The following is a 23420-nucleotide window of genomic DNA, read 5'->3' on the forward strand; positions in this document are numbered from 1 at the left end:
AAATTATAGCTATTAACTATATTTATTTTGTATTTAAGTTAGGTATAGAAAAGTATTGCAATATGTATTAATATGTTTTTATTGTTTTTCTGTTTTACATAATAAGTTAGTTATTTATTAGTAAAATAATTTGAATCTTTCAAATTTAAAATATTTATTTAGTTTTATTTTTTGTTTCTTTTGATATTCTCTGTCTTTTACTTATATTAATTAATTAAAAATAAAATTGGATGAAAATGAAGAAAAACTTTGTACTATTACTAATTTTGAATGCTTTTGATATTTATTTTATTTATTTTTTGTTTTATTTATTATTATTATTTAAGCATACATTTTTACTTTTTATTAAAAAATAAAGTAGAACAAAAGTTAAAAGTCAAAATATCCATGTATTTTTTAATATTCTAATATATATTTAAATGTATATGATGATTTAAAAAACCAAACAGATTTCTCTGAGAGTAATAGTATATGAAAAATAATAGATTTAAATTGAAATACATTACAACTGAATCATACAAAAAAAAAAAGAAGCAAACAATACATGTTATATAAAAATATTTAATATTTTCAAATAAGAAATTTAAAAATGTTAACATTTACATGTACAACATGTAACAGTTTCAACTGACAGGTATTCAGCAACTCCAGTTTCCACTCTAATAATTATTTATTATAATTTTTTTTATAAAAAAATTTACTTTATATTTTTGTTTTATAATAATTATTCTTATGTTAATTTTTCTTAATTAAGAAACAGATAAATAACATTAGCAGGATATTTTACAGCTTTAAGATATCTTAACTTATTTTGGAATTGGTGTTGTGCTATTTGAGATGCTGAAAGAAAATAAATTTTTATTTGTGTTTTTTATTCTTCCTTTAACACTAGAATTGCAAAAATATCTGTGCACCTAGAACCACTGTCAGTAATCAAAATGACAACTATTTCAGAATATGCTTTTTACAACTTGAAATCAGTTTTATATCACAGTTGTACCAAAAATAACATTTTAGAATATTACATAGTTTTAAAGGACAGTTTTATAAGTTGGGATTGCCTCTTCAAAGTGGGAGAACTACATATACTCTGTATAATAAAAAATTAAGCACTGAAAACTATTCCGTGAAAATTTTTTTTTGTTGCTGCCTACCACAAACATTATCTGTGCATATATAAAAGCAGTGTTTTTACTGTCTAAAAAACAAGCAATGAAAGTGATAATATTATTCCAAAGATTATCACATATACATATAATTATTTTGTTATAAAATAATTATATCTTTTATACCAGTAAGAATCAGTATATTCGAAAAAAATATAGTAAATTATATATTATAACCCATTGTAGAGAGGTTAATTCTGGTTTGTTCATGAGACGTTGATTATGTGAAATCTAATGATGACATTCATTATTACTATCTGACAGATTATGAATGTTATCCATATCTTCATCTTTTGATTCACTCCAAAATATTTACTAATATATTTGCAATTTCATCTCCAGTAAACAGATGATAAAAAAATCTGTCATTCATTTTTGTGCACACTACGTGAATAGTTCCAACAAGACTGAAGCAAAAATTTGTTCTAACAAAAGATGCAGAAAATGCAAACAAGGCTAGCAGTAACATTCATATAGAAGTATTAATTTTCATAAGTCATAAGTAGACACATGTAGCGAAGTTGATAAAACAATGGAATAAATCAGTGATCAAAATGATTGCTTTCTGCAGTTATAAATAGAAAATCTTAATTTCAAGGCCCCTTGATTTTATCAAGATAAATTCAATGGTAATGCAAAACATTAAAAATCCAGGAAAATCAAAAATTTCAGCTTTCAGTGAAAAACTTAAGTAAGTAGAGGAAGTAAAATTCAATAACAATCAAAATGATTGTTGTGGTCGTTCTAATACCCAGGTTTTTAATTAGTGCACTAAATCCATTTTTTATTCCTTGACAGGACTATGAAAATATTTTATTTTCAAGTTTATACTTTGACATAAAAAAAGTTAATAAAAGAAAATTTAAATTTACATAAATTCATACTAAAAAAATTTAAATTCTAAATGTTGTAACAGTGCTGTGATATATATTAAAATGATTTGTGATAAATTGATTAATTGTTAAATAATGTTTTTATTTAATTATTAACACTGTTTGATATTGATATTGAGACTGAGTATTCTGTCTGGATATTATTAAACTTCATATAAACATTATTCAGTTTGGAATCTTTCTAAAATTCAGTCATTAGGAATTTTTTTTCACATTTATGTTGAAAATAGTATTAGAAATTTTAATGCTAATTAATCAAAATATTGATATTAAATAAATCACAATAGTTTAATCTATGTTAGGTTCATTTTCAGTAATGGTACATAAGTAATTATGACATAAATAATAAAGACATAAGTAATTTAAGTTAAATTATTTATTATCTTTTATAATTAGTTTAGAAAATGTTTATATTAAGTTTATGTAAAAAAATATTATTTCTCTATCTGCATTTATTTATTTTATATGAATAATTATTAATATTTATTAGCATAATAATAATAATAATGTAATTTTATTCTATTTAAAGGTAACATTAATTTTGCAATATAAATTCATATTTTTCAGACATTTTTAAACAATGTTAGTTGGGCAGTTTTAGGAGTGGACGAAGCCCATCGCTTAAAAAATGATGACTCTTTATTATATAAATCGTTATTTGAATTTGACACAAATCATCGATTGCTTATTACTGGAACGCCTTTACAAAATTCATTAAAAGAGTTATGGGCTTTATTACATTTTATAATGCCAAATAAGTAAGTATTTGTGTTTAATGTTTTTTGGTGTTTTATGTATATATAAAGACTAAAATTATTACTTAAAATTATATCTTTGTATAGTATAATCTTGATAATTTCAATTTGATTGTTAGTTTGATATGTCCAGTAATCTATTACTAGTTGACTCTTGGTTATTGATGGCACTGTTGCCAAATCATAGATAAACTTTCCACTAATTCAAACTCCAATTCTCATTAAACATGATATTGAGTCTGAGCTTGGACACAATATTAAAGATTGTTAGATTTGTATTTTAAGATGCTCAAACAAGTATCTTATAACACAATATTGTATAAATGTAAAAGTATGGTATCTTTTGATAAATTTCCCATAGTCAGTTCAATCTTTCACAAAATTTAATGGGTATTCATTAATTTGGTAACATGATTACTGGCAATGACAGTATGCTCTCATAGTTTGATTAGTAATCCAACTTATGTTTTGCTGTATCATTAACGTTTGACTGTATGCTGTCAAATTCATTTATTGTTTCTTGATTGTTTTCATTACTTGCTATTTTATATGTGTTGTTGATTAATACAATGTACTTACATCATGCAGATATATAAATGTTTTCTTTCTGAATAATTAAACTATTGAATTTACCTTACTTTCAATAATCTAGCATTATCCTTAATCCAACACTGTTCTGGTCCCATATATGTTGAATTACCAAGATTGTACTGTACTTTAAATATTTAATCTTAATATAAAACTAATCTTTTACTTCAGCTGTGAAAACAAGTTTTAATGTTGCAATTATGGTTTGTTTTAGTTATATAGCTTTTCAACCACAAAAATACATTAACTAATACATAAACTTTATATCATTAGATTTGGTTCTTGGGAAGATTTCGAAATTGAACATAAAGAAACTGTTGACAAAGGATATACAAAATTGCATAAACAGTTAGAGCCATTTCTATTGAGAAGAGTTAAAAAAGATGTTGAAAAATCATTGCCAGCTAAGGTAATTTTTTTAAATCTACAATAATTACAAGAATTGACTATATTATGTATATAGTCAATTCTTTATTAAATTATACTATAATTAATTATTCAATTTTGTTAGTTAATCATAACTATTATTATGAATTTTATAAAGTGAAATGTTCGTAATAATAGTTAAAGTAAATTTACAAAATTAATTCATTAAAAAATTTAGTCTGAAATTATAAATGCTTAATTAATAATTTTTTATCATCATTTTTCTTTTGGAACAATGATATGATTTCAACTTATTTCTAAAAAGAACTTTTAATCATCTAGTCAAATAAATTTTTAAGGCATTTTTTAATGAACTTGTAAAAATGTTGTCATTATTTTATGCCAAAATAAGAATAATTGAAAAAAAGAAGTGAAGTTTTATAATGCCAATATGTTTTATTTTCATTTTGGAGAACAAACAAATTCTTACACATGATTAAAAGAATATATTTATAATTATTATATATTAACTTTTGTGTCTGTTTATTAATTTCCATTTTATTGCTCTCACTCATTGTAATGTTTTCTTACTGGTGTTCCTGAGCTGTGTTTGTTTTTCTGATTCAATCTGTAAAATAAAATATTACTAAAACAGTTCTCCTTTATCTTGTCTATAAAGCCATCATCACTTGCAGATCTTTTACTCAGAGAAGATTTCTGTCTCATTGCTAAAGAGGTTCATGTCTTCATAAATATCCATTTGCATTTTCATTTATTACTGATTCTAATTTATTTAGAATGTAGCATTTTTGTTTTGTGATATTTATATAAAAACTTCATCAGTAATTGAAAAATAGTAAAAAAAAAGTTTTAAATATTTATTTTCTATTTACAAAAATTGAATTTTTAATGTATTTTAAATTCTAATTATTTAAGATTTCTTTTATATTAGTATGTACAGTTATAATTGTAAATTATTACTGTACATACATATAAAAGTTATAATTAATGTCAATATTATATGCTGAAAATCTGTGAGCAAAAAAAAAAAAAAATGATATTTCAGAAACATAAAATTAAGATCATACTAAAATGCTTCAAAACACTTAATGAATTCTGGAAATGTTAAAACACTTTACGTGAATTGGAAAATTGAGTAGAAATTTTTGTGTTGTATTATGATTTACATATATATCTCCAAAATATTGAGAGTAGAAATGTATGACAACACCTGATATTAAATGGCAGTAAATGTATTTATTCTATATTGAAAAAATATAAATACTTGCTATTTCTCATTAAAGTAGCAAGTGTTTACTCTATATTTAAATTGCTTTAATTTGAATAATTTTACAGCTAAATAAATTTGATATACGAGTTATTTTTTTAATGTTTTTGACGTAAGTTAATTAGATACTAAATAAAGTAAAATAATTTTTAAAATTTTATTTAGATTTTGTTGAATAATTATACATTTTTTTTGACAGAAACTGCTGTCAGTTTCCATTACATTTTACATTACAGTTTAGAAAAAAAAAATTTTTATTTTATTTTTAGGTGGAACGCATATTAAGAGTAGAAATGACTTCTATACAGAAACAATATTATAAGTAAGATTTAATGTTTTTTCGATTAAAAATGACTAAAGATCTTTTTTAATAAAGTTTTTTTGTACTTTATTAAAAATAATATAATATATAAGTGCATTTTAACCTTTGTTTTTTAATTTATAGATGGATTTTAACTAAAAATTACAAAGCATTAAGTAAAGGATTAAAAGGAAGTTTAACAGGCTTTGTTAACATTATGATGGAATTAAAAAAATGCTGCAACCATGCAATGCTTGTTAGAATTCCAGAAAATTCTGATAACAGTGATGCTTTGCAGGTATTTTATTTACATTAAGATTTTTTTTGTCTATTTATTTTTTAGATTACAGAAATATTTTAGTTTATTTAATGGTAATACATTAACATTTTTGTGTACTTAAAAACAAAAAATATGTGTGCGCGCGTGCAATCGTAAGGTTAGCACCACATCGGTGATTTCTATGTCAGGACTGACACCACTGCATCTTTTGGGGAAGACACAAACCTCAAGCATGCAGTCATGTGTGTAGGTCGTTGGTTCAGAATGGAGGTTTAGAGATGTGATGGAAAGAAGACACTCTACTACAGGTTAAATAAAACTAATATCCATTAATTTATAGAAAGGGTTTTACACTTCTGACAAGAGTCTTGAGACAATTTCGGATGATAATAGCGAGTCATTAAGCGTGAAAGAGAGTTTACAAATAATTGCGAGTTGCAAAATACCTGGGGTTGATGGTGCTCAAAGGTGGTCTGATGCTCGTTGACTCAAGGTGGTTGACTCATTCAGGATTGCCATAGAAAAATTTTTTAATTATAGGAGATAATTTGTCTTTGAAATGCATAATGGTAGGTGAGGAAGTACTCAGTAAAAGTATCTATTGGAGCTGGATAAGGCACAGTACTAAACGGTTGGAGGAAGAACAGGCAACAACTGCCAGAATCAGCCATTCCTTGGTATATTAAAACAGCAAAATACCTTAGTGATGTCAAAACAGCAAAATACCTTAGTTGCAGGAAAGGTGTCACTTCTAACATCAAGAAAGTATAAGTTGAAACTCAGGTCAGAAAGTTGACATACACTAGCTGCTGATGAAGACCTCCCAGAGTTGGTTCCTTTTTTATTTGGGGATCCTCTTCCTTTTTATATTTCCATATTTGGTTAGTGAGCATTAAAAAATATATGTAATTGCAACACTCACATAACTTATTCTTTTATAACTTTCTTTTTGAACAAACCTTTTCTAGCCTTTTCTACCCTTAGGTTCCCACATATATATATATATATATATAAGAACTTCACAATGTTTTATATAAAGTATGTTTATTGAATTTATAGATTACTTTTATTTCTGTTTCAAAAATGTAATTAAAAAAAAATTAAACAGCTTTATCTTTCTTGTCTATGTTAATTAAATTCAAACTTAAGGATGTATTTTTATAAATTATGTGTTTGTTATTCTTATATGTATATCATATGTTATATAATAAATGTAGATAATAAAGTTTGATATGATGTGATTACCAAACTTTCTAATAATTATAAATTCAGTTTATTAATGTTAATTTCAAATTACTCTTTTTCAGCAATTGCTTCGAGGAAGTGGAAAATTTATGTTGCTTGACAAATTACTATGTCGATTAAAAGAAACTGGGCACCGTGTTTTAATTTTTTCTCAGATGGTTAGAATGCTGGATATTCTAAGTGATTATTTACAATTAAGGCATTTTCCATTTCAGGTAAACTTTAATACTATTTGTGATATATAATTTATTACTTTTCATTTTGATCTTCTCTAAATTGTTCTATAATCCAATATATTACTAATTTAGTCATATTTCAGATAAGTAATAGTGTTATAATACAGATCTAAAAAATTTTCAATTGCTATTCCAGATAAATTTTATTATTTTAAATTTAAATTAAGCTTGAAATCATTTGCGGAATTTTCTTTATTTCTATATATATATTGTTAAATTCTTTCATATATTTTCCAATAAATTTTAAACTAAATTCTTTCAATATTATTAATCAAGGAAAATAAAAAAAATTTTTGAGATATTGTCACTTTGATATTTGTTAAAGGTGTCAATATATATAAAAATGTTCATATTTTTACATAGACGTGTTTATATACACTACATGGACAAAAGTGATTGGGCATTCCTATCAGTTGCATTGAGACTTACAACACCTTCATATTCAGTGTGGTAAAGAATGGTAATGAAAATAAAACTAGACCATTCACTAGTGAAATGGCTCAAAGGAGATAGATGAAAAGGGCATTTGTCAATTGGAGATTTGAGTGTAAGAAGCATTATGGATATAAGACAGGATCCTAATTGACTGTGTCGTTTGTCATTAATAAATAGAAGAAAGAAATGTAACTGGAATTTGCTTCATCCCAGAATACTTCCAAAACTGCAATTGATAGACTAGAGGGTGTTGCAGAGAGAGATGTGTAAAAACAAGAAACATCTCTTGCATTCAACAGCACAGGATTTCAGGTGACCAACTATGTGACAGTTTTGACCAATACACTTTGAGAAGTGCATGCACTTCATCTGGGTGAGCAGCTGCCCATAAATCTATCAACACCAAGACAAATGAAGTCCTGCAGCTATGTTAGTGTAAAAAATACAGAAATTGGACAAAGGAGCAATGGTAGCAGGTATTATGGTATGGAATGATGAATTGCACTTTAAGCTTTTCTGATCAGATGGCTGTATATGGATTTGGTAGTTACTTGGAGAATTACTTCCAGAGTTTGCAGTGCCAACTGGGGATGGGGATGGTAGTGATATGCTTTGGAGTTGTTTCAGTTGGTTTGATGTAGGTCCACTAGTTGTTTAGCATAGCAATATGAACTGTGTAGTGTATCAAGGTATTTTGATAACTTTGTTTTCTCAGTGTTGTAGCACTGCCATTTTTAATGCTTTCAGGAGTACACTAGAGGGATATGAAGATGTGTCATCTGGCTGGATTGGCCTGCTCAACACCTAGACCTCAATCCCATAGAAAACCTCTGGGATGAATTTGAACATTGGGTGAGGTTTAGCTCAACCTGACCTTCTCCATAGTCAAAGTTGGTCTCTTTACTGCAGATGGAATTATAAAAATTTCGATTATCCATATTCCAGAGACTGATGAATAGTTTACCGTGAAGGGTAACAGTTGTTATCACTGAAAATGGCAGACTTACTAATTACTTGGGTTAAATAAATACTGTTTTATTTGCATACAGTGTCCAAACAGCAAAAATGTTTAGGACACTGTATAGACATATTAGATTAACTATGGTAGTTTCATATTACAGATGCATACTAAATAACACATAAATGTTAATTTAATTAAAGAATTCTGCAGAAATATTTATTATAATTATATTTGGGTTTTCTTTGATTAAACTCTGATTAAAAATTAATATTTTAAAAATTAACTTTTACAATAATATTACATTTGTTTGGAATTTTTACAAATATGAAATTTTAGATAATTAATTATTAATAAAAAAAATTATTATATATTTTATTTTAGCGGCTTGATGGCTCAATTAAAGGAGAATTACGAAAACAAGCTTTGGATCATTTTAATGCTGATGGATCTCAGGTTTGGATTATTAATCTATTTCTAAATAAAATATAAAATACTAAGTTTAATATGTAAACATTTATTTTTCTCAAATATTTTAAATTATTATTAAAGAGACTTTTAGAAATTCTCTCTTAAAAACTGTAAAAACATCTATAGAAAGCAAGGGGTGAATTTTAATGTAAAGAATTTTTACTCATTTGTCAACAAAATCCAGTTAGTAAATTTTTTTTCTAGTTTGTATTATTTTGAAATTATTGATTCATATAATAGTTTCAAGAGAAAATATTTCACTTTATTATTTTACATCCGTGTAATGAAAAGAAAAGAAAAATATGGGAAAAGAAGTAAAAATCAAATTCAATAGTGTTGCTATGAAATAATTAGGATATTATTGTACTTGTACTTAGGCTTGATAACAATTTTTTTTTTTTCTTTGTTTTGTCCATTGAGAAAATATTGATGTTTACACTTGTAAGAAGCACATTACAGATATAGAATCATACATGGCTAACTATGAAACCATAATTTTTAGAAAATGGTTTTTGAAAATTAGACCAACCTTCAATTGCCAACCAAAAATTTGCTATTTTACATAACTTTTTGGAATTTTACATATCTGCTTTACATATTTTACATATCTAGTCTCAAAATATAATACAGTCAAACCTGTTTTTAAGCGGTCTTTTTTTTAATGCGATTTTTTATTTGTGCGGTTTTTTTGAGGTATAGTTGGCGACTAGTCTCATGCGTTTTGTCATGTCTCACGTTGACTTATTATAGCTAAATAAACTTATTATAGCATAAATGAACTTATTATAGTAATATTATTGCATAAATATGCGAAAAATGAAATAATTTATTTTTTAAGTCAAAAAAAACACCACCTGGACAAAAATATGTAAAACAGACGATAGACAAGACGATGCAGTCAAGTGCTGACAACTGTTGTCAATAAATTCTACATGTGTTTTAATTACGTTAATTAAACCTTCAAAGTGCTTTCACATTTTGGGACCATTAAGATAAGATTTATTTCAAAGTGTTAATTGAAGGTAAATGTACTGTATTATTTTTTCTATTTAGATATAAAATTTTAGGATTTTTATTTTATGTTTAGACATAATCCCTGAAAATGAATAAGGGCAAAAACAAAGCGAAGAGGAAGGTAATTTCCTTAGAAACTAAGACTACGATTTTAAAACGAGTTATTTTCTATGTGAGACTTCTTTATGCGGTCCCTATTCATCACATAAAAAAAAAATATTTTTTTAATTGTGCTGCGAAAACTATTTTTTATAGCCACGCGTAAAGTTTTGTGCGTTTTTTTTTTGCGGTCCTTATCCACCGCATAAAAACAGGTTTGACTGTATAATATAAGGTATACTCCATTACTAAAGAACTGCAAAATTTGAGTTAACTGCATATGATTCTATATCCATGATACATAGTAAATGTTTGATCTTTTTCAATTGTCATCTTATATCTGAAAACATTATGACTATTTAAATTTTATCTTTTCTATAAAAATAAATTTAGAAAACATGTAATGTAACAAAATGTCGCTGATTACAGGAAAAAAAGATTAATTTTTTCTGTAATTAATTTGTCAATAATAAATAAGGATATAAACACATTGTCTTTGAATAAAATAAGAAAGATCAGTTTTTGAACTGTTATTTAGGGTGGTTCATTTTAATCAATCTACAGGAATAACTTTAAAAAATACACATCCTGTAAAAAATTCACAACCAAAAATGTTAGACTTTAGGGGGGCCAAAAGATGATATCATCAGTTTCACCATAGATGGTTCCATAATCAGTGGAAATAGGATCAAGTTCAGTTTCTAAATGGAAACCCTTACTTTTTATTACATATTATGATTCTACCTTTAAACAAAAAAAACATTTTAACTGCAACATTTTTTTCAAGAAGATGCACTGATCAGAAGTTATGAGCATTTGAATTTTTATGCAGTGACCACACCACTTGCACACACACATTTGTTGTTATCTGTGAGATTTATTGAAAAATAGGAAGAAATTAACTTTAAAAAATGATTATGAACTTTGGACTTGACTTTAACTGACTTCTATTTAAAGAATTTTTTCTACGAACAGAACCAACAACTAGAGAATATATAATTTGGAGAATTCAAACAGCTTGTACAAACATACTGTGAAATGTATTACTAAAAAATCTAGCAATGGATTGCTAGATTTTTTTAATAACCCATTGCCATTTTTTAACTTTCCCAGCTATTATGAGATTTCATTTTAAAAGTAACTTTTATATTATTAATTGTAATAACACCAAACTCAATTTTATTTTTTATTTGTTATAAGATTTTATAAAGAAAAGTTTTCATATTATTAATTTCTATAAAGTGACGAAAGCTTAATTTTGAGGGTAGAAATTTTATTTTAAAAAACCCAGTGCTAACAATGAGTAAAATTGTCGTTAAGTCTGACCCTGCTTGAGATATGCCATATGACCACCGTCTATCTCTCTATGGGGTCCTTTGACATTTCATAATTTTCAATAATTGCATCTTTTGAAAAAAATCAGATAAAAGTGTTTGTCTTTGATATAGAATCAAAATATGCAATAAAAAAATGGAAATTCCCATTTAAGGAAATGAAGTTGACCCCAGTTTTCACTGATTTGTAGAGCCATTTATGATGAAAATGATAACCCCCATCTAGTGACTCCCTTAAAAAGTGACATTTTTGATCTAATGAATATTTTTCAAGTTTCAGTAGATTTATTAAAATGAACTACCCTGTATATACATGTATAAAACAATTACACACAGTCTTTGAACGTCAAAAATTTTATTATAAAATGTTTGACGTTCAAAGAATATGTGTAATTGTTTTATATTTATTTGTGTTTAATTTTGTTATAATGTGTTAAATATATTACTTTTTTTAGGACTTTTGTTTTTTGCTGTCTACAAGAGCAGGTGGTTTAGGAATAAATTTAGCAACTGCAGATACAGTTATAATTTTTGATAGTGATTGGAATCCACAGAATGATTTACAAGCTCAGGCTCGTGCTCATAGAATTGGTCAAAAGAATCAGGTGAAAATGTCTTATTCCTTTGCGATTAAGAGCAATAAAATTTTTGTTGCATAATATAAAGCTTAAAATTGTTAAATTTCATTTTATCAATAAAAATATTTATATTAAAATTAATTATGATTATTTATTAAGTTTAAATAATTTATATAAAACAAAACCTTTATTGTGTATATTGATTTTGTTTACAATATAATAATAAAAAATTATTATTTAATATATTAGTATTTTTCAAATGAAAACTTTTATTAACTTTTCGTAATTTCTCAAAATATTACAGGTTAATATATATCGTTTGGTAACAAAAGGAAGTGTAGAAGAAGATATTATTGAAAGAGCTAAAAGAAAAATGGTTTTAGATCATTTGGTAATTCAAAGAATGGATACTACTGGTAGAACAGTTCTGTCTAAAAGCAATGCACCATCTAGGTATTATGCTTTTATTCATAATTACATTTATTTGTAATTGAAGTTGAGACTTGATTTATTTTATTAAAATACATTTTTCTTAATTTTGTTTTAGTATTTTGCTAGATATCTGAAAGTGATAACATAAAAAGTACATAAAGAAACGATATTGCTTTTATAATCGTTAATTTTAAGATCTTTATGTTTTTACCTTTTCAAACACTAAAATGTACTTTTTGGGAGTGTAATTTCCCAATAACAGATTTTAAGATTTTGAATATAAAGATATGTTTATTTTATTTTGAAAATTTGTTATTATGAGACATATGTTAGTTGTGCTATATATTAGCACAATGTCCAAATAAACTTCTGTATATATGAGGGCAATTTTTTCTTAACTTCCGATGGTCCATAAAACAATGACAAGTGTAAATTACAAAATGAATTTATTACCAAAAGTTAGGTATGAACATGGTTACTTTTCAACCTAATCACCATGAAGATTGAGGAATTTGTCATATCTGTGGATAAGGTTTTCCATCTCCTTGTCATGAAATGTTACCACCAGGGAATTGAGATGGCCTTAACGACATTGTTTTGAAGATTGTTATTAGTCTCAAACCTCTGTCCTGCTATCCACATTTTCAGTTTAGGAAAGAGGTGGAAGTCTTCACACACTAAACAGTTCTAAGCTGGGTTGAATTCTGAAAGGTGGACATCTTCACCACCTTTAAACACCCAACATATAGCCCCGATTTAGCACCAAGCAACTTCCACCTCTTTCCTGAACAGAAAAAATGGCTAGGAAGGCAGAGGTTTGAGGCTAATGACAATCTTCAAACAACATTAGGGATCATCTCAAGTCATTGGCGGCAACATTCTATGAAGAGGGGATGGAAAAGCTCATCCACAGATAGACAAATGCTGCAATCTTCACAGTGATTGTCGAAAAGTAACCATGTTTGTACCTAACTTTTGGTAATAAATTCATTTTGTTATTTACACTTGTCTTTGTTTTATGGACCATTGGAGGTTGGAAAAAAAAAAAAAACAGAATATGTATAAGTATCTCTTGCTTAATGCTGGATATGATTAACACACAAAATTAATTGCCACAGTCTTTTTATATATGCAGCAGAAGTTTTAATCAATGCTGCTTTAACAGCTGTTTTTACTTAACATAGATATAGATAGATATGTTCTGCATGCAGCTCTAAGATTTTATTTTATTTTCAAATTAGTTACTCATTTTTATCATAGAAAACTTCTCTTGCGAGTGACAAAATTAAAATAAAAATATTTGTTATTAACCTAAAATTTGTTTTAGTGAGTGGTGATTGGTTGAGTATGAAGGTACCACTGTATTTGATTAACGTGGTTTTGATATATGTGGTAGGATCGAGGGATTAATTTATCATGTTAATCAAGGGATACTTGTATATCTTTTCAAAATAAAGACGTAAGGTCTAAAAAGCTACTTATTTATTTATTTTTAATTATAAATTATTTATTTATATATTTATTACTTGAAGAGTATATTTAAGGAATTTACTAAAACTATTTTGTATATTCAAATTGTTTGAGACATTCAGTTGGATTCAGAAATTAATTTTAAGAAAAAAGTAAAATAGGCATGAAATCACTTAATTATATGTTACATGTTCTTTATTATTTAACTATAATATTTTACTAATTTCTGAAAAAATAAATAAATGCCATTCAAATTTTAGTACAAATTCTACACCTTTCAACAAAGAAGAATTGGCAGCAATTTTAAAATTTGGTGCTGAGGAATTATTTAAGGAAACAGATGAAGGTGATGAAGAACCACAGGTAATAAAACATATCTATTTATAAATTTAAGAAATTATTTTTACATATTTTATTGATTAGTTAAAATGCATATTATTCTAATTTTGTGGTAGACATTTGCTTTGGAGTGGTTAGTGGGGAGTTACCAACCTTGCTCCAATGTTTTTTTTACAAAATGTCGTTATACAATATCAGTTTCTTGTTTCCTGTTACTAGGTGATCTAAAAATGGATTTCTTTTTGACAAAACACAGCATACTACATATTGCTTCTCTGTCCAACAAATTTCTTTGTTGAGACACTCAAACATCTGTGCTGTCACATAACTTAATTTTTTTTTAATTCTTAAAACTGTTAACTTTGACATTGAAGTTTTCTACAAGCTCCCGGACATTGACTCTAGGGTTATTTTCAATTGTAACCCTGAAGAAATCCTTTCCTGTTATAGCATCCTCACCATAAACTGCAGTTTCCTAGCAGCTGCTGCCCACTAGTGGCCAAGTGGATAAAATCACTAAACACTGGTAGTTGGTCATAGGGTTGTGCTTCACCAAAGGGCTGGCCACATTGAGTTTTTTGGGTTTTCTTCACGTTAGTAACACCTAAATAGGAGCCAGTTTCCCTTAAAAGACAACCAATGGAGGTATCCCCTGGGATTGAAGATTACCCATGTGTAGCATTGCTGTAACAAAATAAACCATAAACCAACCATAATGTCATAATCCTAGCAGCTGTTGTAGCATTCTCCTCTTGATGAAACACACTGTCAGTAATACATTTATTTATTTTTCTATTTTAATCATTAATTCAAATTTAAAATAACAACTAATACATTATTTTTTATGCTGCCCCCTATCTTTTAAATAAACTATAATTTACCCTAGTGTGACATTGAATTTTATACAACATAATCAAAATTTGTTTCAAAAAACCTAGAGAACTTCACTATATGCCCAATATAAAAATTACTATAATCTATTATAATTTATAAATATAATATATATATACTGTCTTCAAAGAACTATGCTAAATATTGTTTAGCATAGTTCTTTGAAGATAGTATAAAAATTCTTCATGAAGAATTTTAATTTTGCTCTTGCTTAATACAAAACATAAGTGGAATTTATTCTTTAACTAATTATCAATGTTGTTAAAAAGGGATTTTATGTTTATAAAATTATTTTTTATTTAATGAAATTATCTTCATAAATATTAAATGCATATACAGTAACAGCTTGATATAATGGACCACTGCTGGATTGAAGAAATCTGTCTATTATAATGAAAGTCCATTTTATTGTAATTACTTGTTTATTACTGTACAGTAGAATCATATTAGAACAGACTTCGATAATGGATCTGGAGAAAATATCCACAGTTCTTGGATGTTTTATTTGGTCCAGATGCCAAATTAATGTGTTTTTATTTCTCGATGGATCTGTTATACAAATATAAGGGTATTCTAGTGTATATAGTAATATCGACTGTATATCAATATTGTGGACAAAAGCCAATTACGCATTGGGCAAAATTTCAGTTGTAAAGTACATAAGCCAGATTTTTATTAAAATTGTAAAAACAATATTTTATTCATTTTATATATATGTTTTAAGTAAAGCTTATTGTAGTTTTTCTCTTGCTTTCCAAGGGTTCTGAAATTGTCTGATTACTCAGAGACATTTCTTTACCAACTTCATGTTGAGATTTCTATCTTCACTGTGATGAATTATATCTCTTTTTTTTATTAAATCTAAAACTTTTTATTTTCTTTTATGATCTGTGTCTATGCTTTACACAACATAGAACAAAACCAAAACTGAATGTAATGTGAAAATCTATGTTGAAAAAATGATTAAGAAATGAATTTTTGTATTTAGTTTTTGCAAATAAAATAAATAAAATGACAAATGTGATGAAATAAATAAAACAGACTAAAAAGTCTTTTTAAAGGACAGCAGTCTGTGGGATCTGAGAATAGTCCATAGTAATGGGACTCCATTACAGCAAATGAGTTTTCTTATAATTTTCCTATGTTTTTGGTTGTACCAACATCAGCCATCCATAATAAAAAAAAGCTTTCACTGTAATATTTGTCTCAAAACCCCTAGACTTTGTTATATAAAGTTATCTAAGTATGAATTATAAATCCTGTTTCTTTTAATCCTAATATTTATTTTACATTTTAAAAATAATTTAAAATGAACTTTTCAAGTAATTATACTGTAATTAGCATGATATTTATATAAATTTATGTTATGTAATAATAATTTATTATATTTTGAAAATTAATTATCTAAAACTCTGATTGTCTAAATATTATCTTTTTACTTAATTTATTTATAAGTCAGTTAAAGAGTAATTACTTTAATGTTTAAATTGCTGATTAATAAAAAATGCTAGTAATTTGTCTTTTAAAATTATTTTATTATAAATTATGTGAAAAACTTAAGAAGTAAAAATGAAATTTGTATGATACAGTGTAAAGAGAGTTAGTACTTTATTATCATTATGGAATATCATATATTAGTGAAACAGCTCATTTTGAAAGCTTTGTTTTTCAAATATAGCTTCAAACAATTTTTATGTTGTTTGTGTATAATAAGATAAAATCTTATGTTTTAAGTTCAATCATTTGAATGAGCATTTATAGCTTAATTATTTAAAATATAATATTTTTCGATACTCATTAAAATTGTTTAATAGTGTGTATAAATACAAGTGTAATTTTTAAAAATAAGTTAGAGATTTTGTAAATGCAATAAAAACAAACAGTAATAAATAATGATGATTAAAATTTGATTTGATTTGATAATTGATTTATGTAAATAATTAAGGCGGTAAATGTAAAACGTTTTCAGTTGAGGATTAATTTGTTTCAAATTAAATTAGTATTGGAAAGATTTTTCCAATCCAAATTTAATTTCAAATCCAATTTAAGAAATTATTCATACATGTATGCACAATGTGTATGTGAACATATATAAAAAATTTTTAATTTTTAAACATGTAAATAGAAAATAAGATATTAAAAAATAGATACCATAGATTTGGTTATATTTAATATTGTGTTAAATTCATTTCACACACTTTCGAACAAACATATAGTTTGTTTGAAAGTTTGTGAAATGAATTTAATCTCATGTTATAATTCTCAGACAATTTTATAAATAATAATGTATGTATATTGTTTATTATTCTGTCATGAAGTAATATTATTACTCTTTAAATATTTAAAAAAATTTTGTTTTTAAATGTTCTAGGTTGACATTGATGAAATTCTCAGCCGTGCTGAAACAAGAGAAGATCAACCTGTTTCAGTTGGAGAGGAATTATTATCAGCATTTAAAGTAAATTTATATATTAAAATTTACATGCTAACTTAATAATTTTATTGTATATTTGATCTTGCACTGTTAAGTATTATTACAAAGTTTTATTATGTATATTACAACACAATGTTGATTATATTAGGTCTACCGGAAAGTTCTGTCAGTTTTTAGAATAAAACAAAATAATAAAATTTCCATACCTTGAATAAACTTTATTGAATAATATAATTTCCATCATTGTTTATGATTTCTTGCCAGTGTGATGGCAATTTGTATATCCCATTTTTAAAAAATGCCTTATCCCTAGAGGCGAAAAATTGAACCAGTGCTTGTCTGATATCTTTGTTTTTGAATTTTTTGCCCTGCAAAAAATTTTGTAAGGACAGAAACAAGTGATAATCAGAGGGTGCTAGGTCAGGGGAGTGTGGTGGATGTGACAGAATTTTCCAGCCTAGCTCTGCAAGTTTTTGACGAGTCCCCAAAGTAGAATGTGGCCTGGCATTGTCATGAAGCAGTATGATGTCCTTCCTATTGAACATTGCCAGCATTTTTTTTTTTTTTTTTTTTTTTTTGGAGTGCTGTTTTTAAATTATCCAATTGCTGACAGTACGTCTTCAAATTTAGCTTTTCGTTCGGTTTCAAAAGCTCAAAATGCTTTGGTCCTCAAATGTCCCACCATATACACAACGTTCTCTTATTCAGGCTGAACTTTGGTTTAGAAGTGGAGGAGACAGGTTTTCCGGATTCACAATATGCCTTTTTCTTTATTTTAAAAGTCTTAAATTAATAATGTGTGTCACTATTGCATGTCACTCCTGCAGTTGTAGTTTGTATGTAAAGTAGTTCATAATTGTGTAAAAATACATGCACATTTTTTTAATTGATGTATTTTCTATTTTGAAAATAGGTTGCTAGTTTTAATTTCAATGAAGAAGAAGAAGTGAGTATTAATAGTACTGGTCATTTAGAATCAGAAGTATCTGCTGAGAAAGACTGGGATGAAATTATTCCAGAAGCAGATAGAAAGAAAGTGGAAGAAGAGGATAAACAGAGAGAAGAATTGGAGATGTATCTACCACCACGTAATAGGAAAGCTATTCAGGTATACTATAATTATTTTCACAAAGTTTGTTACTTATTAAAGATTTTATTGTATAAGTATTTGTTTTCTGGATGTTTTGATAAAATTTCATCAAAAAAATTTTACCACAAATTTTACTCTTCAAGTACTTTAATATAGAGTAAAACCTGTCTAAAAGAAATCCTATACAAAACAGAAATCTGCCTAAATAGAAAAATAAATCACAAACAGAATACTTTGCTGTGTAAAGTACTTATGTAATATAGAAGCAGAAACTTTATTTGGATACTAATTGCAAAACAATGTTAATAAAGTGAAATTTTTTGACAACAGCATCTAAATTCTAAATCATAATGCTCTAACTTGTGGACTTGAATGAGGGTTCACTTCCTAGTAACAAGAGTTAGTCTTTCATTTATTTATTTATTTATTTATTTTTTGTTTTTTAATATTGTAGTTTATTGTCTAGAAAGTAATGGTGACAATGTAATATTTATTTTATTGGCTATATAGCTACTACTGTTGTGTTTTGTCTTAGACAGGTTTCATTTTATTTATTGATGACTAACAACAATTATAAAAGCTTTACCAAAAAATATAATTTAAGCATTTTGGAAATTTTAAACATGTAAAAAATTTAATTTGACACTATTTTCTTAGATTAACATTTTCTATAAAATTTACTGTTTTTATGTAAGTTTATCTCAGCATTTTTATAGTATTTGTTTGAATATAATATGTGAATTTTCATGACCAGTTTAATTCATTTCAACTTGGAGAGATTTGTGACAATTTTTAGTAAATTTAAAATGATTTGGTTCTCTGACATGAGTTTATTGTTTTGAAGAAAAAGAATGATTTCACCAAGTAATAATAGTTTTGTAATAATTTTTTTTTTCTTTGTTTTTCCAATGAACTTCACAGATATATACATATACAGACATGTACAGTACATGGGGTGGAAGCCATGTAAAAGTTCAAATGCTTGTAACTTTTGATAAGTACGGTACATCTTTCAAAAAAATGTTTAAATAGAAGTTTATTTTTTTATGTAAAATCTTAATAATCAATAAAAAAAAAATAGAGGTTTTCATTTAAGAAAATTAAGTTGGTTCTGTTTTCACCAATTGTAGTGCCGTCTACAATGAAACCAATAGTCTCATCTTGTGGCCACCTTGAAATTTAATAGTTTTGCTTTGGTGATTTTTTTGGTAGATAAGATACTTTTTGAGTTAATTCAGTTGATTGGTTAAAATGGATAACCCTGTATAATTTAAAAAATTATTGGAAAATTGAATGCACAAGTCAAAAACAAAGTTTCAAAAAGCTAATAAAAAAATGCATTAATACATTAATCCTAGTTTATGAATACTCATTATGTGTGAATTTGATACAATGAACTGTTTTCTTTTATTTGTTTTTCTTGCTTATAAGATGAAAAATGTTCAACTTGAGCACCAAATGATATCTATGAGAACAAAATCTTCTAGTCATGATTTTAATGAGAGTGAAATTTCTGTGCGCTCCAGTTAGAAGACCTGTGGGTTCCAGTCACTAATTTTCTTTGTTTTATTCGTGTTAAATATTTGCTGAATGGATAATGTCATTTATTACAACACAGTGAAATAGATTAATAAATTTTATGTCTACACTATAAACATTTCTATTGATGATTACAGTTTTATTTTATTTTACTCTGGTTTACTTATTTTTTTCTTACATTTATTTTCTTACCATTAAATAACAAAATATCTGATTTATATATTTGCTTCTCTTATATCATATTCATTTAGAATTATTGGCTGATAGATAAATAAATGTTTTTGGCACTTTCATGCCATTTGAGGAAAATGGGTAGGCAGCCAAGTTATACCATAACAAATTTTGACGTTAATAAATAATGGAAAAGTTCATCCATATTTACAAGATATTTTAAGGAATGAGGTAAACTTGTAAATCAGAGTTATGCCATATACATTTTAGACACTAATCTTAAATTACTTAAAATTTTAGAGGGCTGGCTATTATGAATTGAAAATAAAAATGTACTTCTTAAATTACTCCAGCAGGTACAATGGAAACAAAACATTTTCAGTCTAGTTAATGGCTCTTTATTAGTTGTTGAACATTCAACGTAATCAAACATAACAGATAATTAAATATAAAACTGTTAAATTTTAATTTTCTCTTATGTTTAACAATTGATGAAAAGCTATTAAATGGATTTAAAATGTTTTTGTTTATTTGCAAGTTCTTTCTCCAGTTCTTTAATGATTTCTTTATTATGAATTGAATTATTTTTTCCTGGAAAACAACATTGTTTAAAATTAAAATATTAAACTTGCTGTAATTGTTACTATAAATCATAACTTTTACATCCAGTATTTTTATAAATGCAGTTTTACAGTCAAATATATAGGTTTTATCAATTAATCATTATTATCTTAAACTTACAAATACACTATTAGATTAAAGCAATAGAAAGCAACACAAATAGCATGATACAGTACAGCTGGATAAAATTTGGAGAAAGTTTTCCTTCCCTTTAGCCAGACAATATTTACGCATTCTATTTTTGAATATGATAACAGTTCTGTCTAAATAGCTTACATTGATACATGAAAGCTAAAAATATTTCTGCTTAATAATTTTGTTACTTTAATCCAGTAGTGTGTTTGTATATTTTACATGGTAAATCAGAGTTGTTATGCCATATGGTGAATTTAGTAAAATTGAAGATGATGTTTTAAAATACTTATAGATAATGATTATTAATTCATTTATAAATGTTTAATTATAGGTATCGGCACATTCAGACAGTGAAGATCAAGGGAAAAAACGGAAACTTGATACAGGAGAGAAAGAAACTGGTTCTGACAAAGAGGAATCTGAAGAAGAAAGACCTCGTAAACGTGGACGTCCTAGGATTCTTCCTCGTGATACAATAAAAGGATTTACTGATAATGAAATTAGAAGGTTAATGAAATTTACTAAAATTATTTAAAATTATACTTTTATAATCAATTAATCCATTTAATATAAAATTTTACAACTTTCAGTCAAAAATACTTTTTGTTGAGATATGGTTACGTATTTCAAATTGCAAATCATATAATTCAAGATAACTTATTATTATTAGGCTTCAATTCCAGATAGCTATTTTACTATTTTTTACCTACTCAATTTAATATTGAATTATGAAATCCTTGAATTAAAGTTAGTATTAAGTTACAAAATTCTGCTTTATCTAAATGTCATTATGTACTCTCCTTAATTTTAGTATTTAATTACTATATAATGATGGACCCTGCACACATTATAAAAAATAGGTTGAGGTAAAATTGACAGAAAATGAAATATATTGTAATTTATGTAGTTCTGGTCAAAAGTTTCAATGGGCAGAATGCTCAACGCAGACAGTTCTTTTGTTACAGGTTTTCGAATGTCCATGCGTAAGATTTTGATTGTTACATCTGAATTAATAACAAAATCCTTTTGTGCAGTTCCAAATTGTTCCATTGCTAATGTTTCAATTGCAGCTAGTTCTGTAATATGTTCTTTATTCTGCATTTGCAACTTTGATTACAGCTCTTTTACCAATTTATGTAGTCAAGATTGTTATTATTGAATGTATTGTAGTAATTATTGCAGTTGTCTGCAACTGCAGTAATTACCACAATACATTCAATGATTTATCCAAAATTCAATAAATTCAAACAGCCACAATGGGTTGTGGCTGTGGTTGAATTTTTTCAATGAAATGAGTTGTGGAATTACTTGCTGATGATATTGCAGCTTCAGAATGGGTTGTGTTAGGAATGTCTGTTGCAGAATGAATTGCACAAACTAGTCAAAAATGCTATTTGACTCATGATGATGATCGAACTTTTGACAAGTCTATCTGCATGATGTACTTTTTTCAAGATAATTTACAGCAGTTACAGGAATAAATGAATTTTTATGAAAGAGAATTTCTTCTATCAAAATTGTGTGAATCATCCATCCACTTTCAGAATCTGTAGCAAAAACACTGTTGTTTTTGAGCTGTCTGCCTATTGGGACTTTTAACTAGAATCTCATAAACTGCAATATATTTCATTTTCAGTAATAAGTAATTCAGTAAAATTTTAACTAAACCCATTTTGAAAGGTACAGGAAGTTTTGAATTTTTGACAATTTAATATCTAGAAAACCAAGTTCAATTAATAGATATTTACAAAATATTTTAGAATATAATTCTACATATATATAAATTCTTGACTTTTTTATTTCTGAGTAATGAAATTTTTACTGTTTTCTTTTATAGGTTTATTAGAAGTTATAAAAAATTCCCTGCTCCAATGAAGAGGTAAACTAAATTTATAAATTTATTTCTTTAAATATATCTTTATATTTTAAAAATTTTATTAAGTAAATTGTACTTTTGAATTTATAAAGTGTGTGTGTGAACATTAACTATTATTTTTAATCTTCTGTTAAAGTCATTTGACACTATTTAATTAAAATCAGTTACACTTACTGTTGTTGTATTTCCTTTATAAACAGTAAAATATTTCTGTGAGATGGGAAATAAATACTAGAGGTTGAGAACACAATTTAATTAGAATAATATTAATGGAATTATATATTTCTTATATCATTTATCATTTAGCTTTGGTAAAATTTGCTTCATTATGTCATTTTGCTTAACATCACATTTTTCCAAGAAACTATCAATGACATTCAATTATAACAAGTCCTTAATTAAAACAGTTTGAAAG

The 23420-nt window shown here is 26.2% G+C and overlaps 1 protein-coding gene across 4 annotated transcripts in view; it reads left to right on the forward strand.

Annotated features, from left to right (window-relative positions):
• The window catches only part of Chd1 (chromodomain-helicase-DNA-binding protein 1), a 142119-nt gene that overhangs the window by 76148 nt on the left and 42551 nt on the right, over positions 1-23420 (forward strand). For all 4 annotated transcript variants that reach the window (XM_067263341.1, XM_067263340.1, XM_067263342.1 and 1 more), the window contains 13 exons: positions 2627-2817; positions 3676-3811; positions 5326-5378; positions 5502-5655; positions 6945-7097; positions 8896-8967; positions 11885-12034; positions 12312-12460; positions 14170-14272; positions 17511-17597; positions 18487-18681; positions 21461-21636; positions 22967-23008. In XM_067263341.1, the coding sequence (XP_067119442.1) occupies positions 2627-2817; positions 3676-3811; positions 5326-5378; positions 5502-5655; positions 6945-7097; positions 8896-8967; positions 11885-12034; positions 12312-12460; positions 14170-14272; positions 17511-17597; positions 18487-18681; positions 21461-21636; positions 22967-23008 (1661 nt within the window). The remainder of the gene's footprint in view (positions 1-2626; positions 2818-3675; positions 3812-5325; positions 5379-5501; positions 5656-6944; positions 7098-8895; positions 8968-11884; positions 12035-12311; positions 12461-14169; positions 14273-17510; positions 17598-18486; positions 18682-21460; positions 21637-22966; positions 23009-23420) is intronic.

Source organism: Centruroides vittatus, unplaced genomic scaffold (genome assembly GCF_030686945.1).
Source record: "Centruroides vittatus isolate TY-2023 unplaced genomic scaffold, ASM3068694v2 contig_1773, whole genome shotgun sequence".
In the NCBI taxonomy this organism is placed as follows: Eukaryota; Metazoa; Arthropoda; class Arachnida; order Scorpiones; family Buthidae; genus Centruroides; species Centruroides vittatus.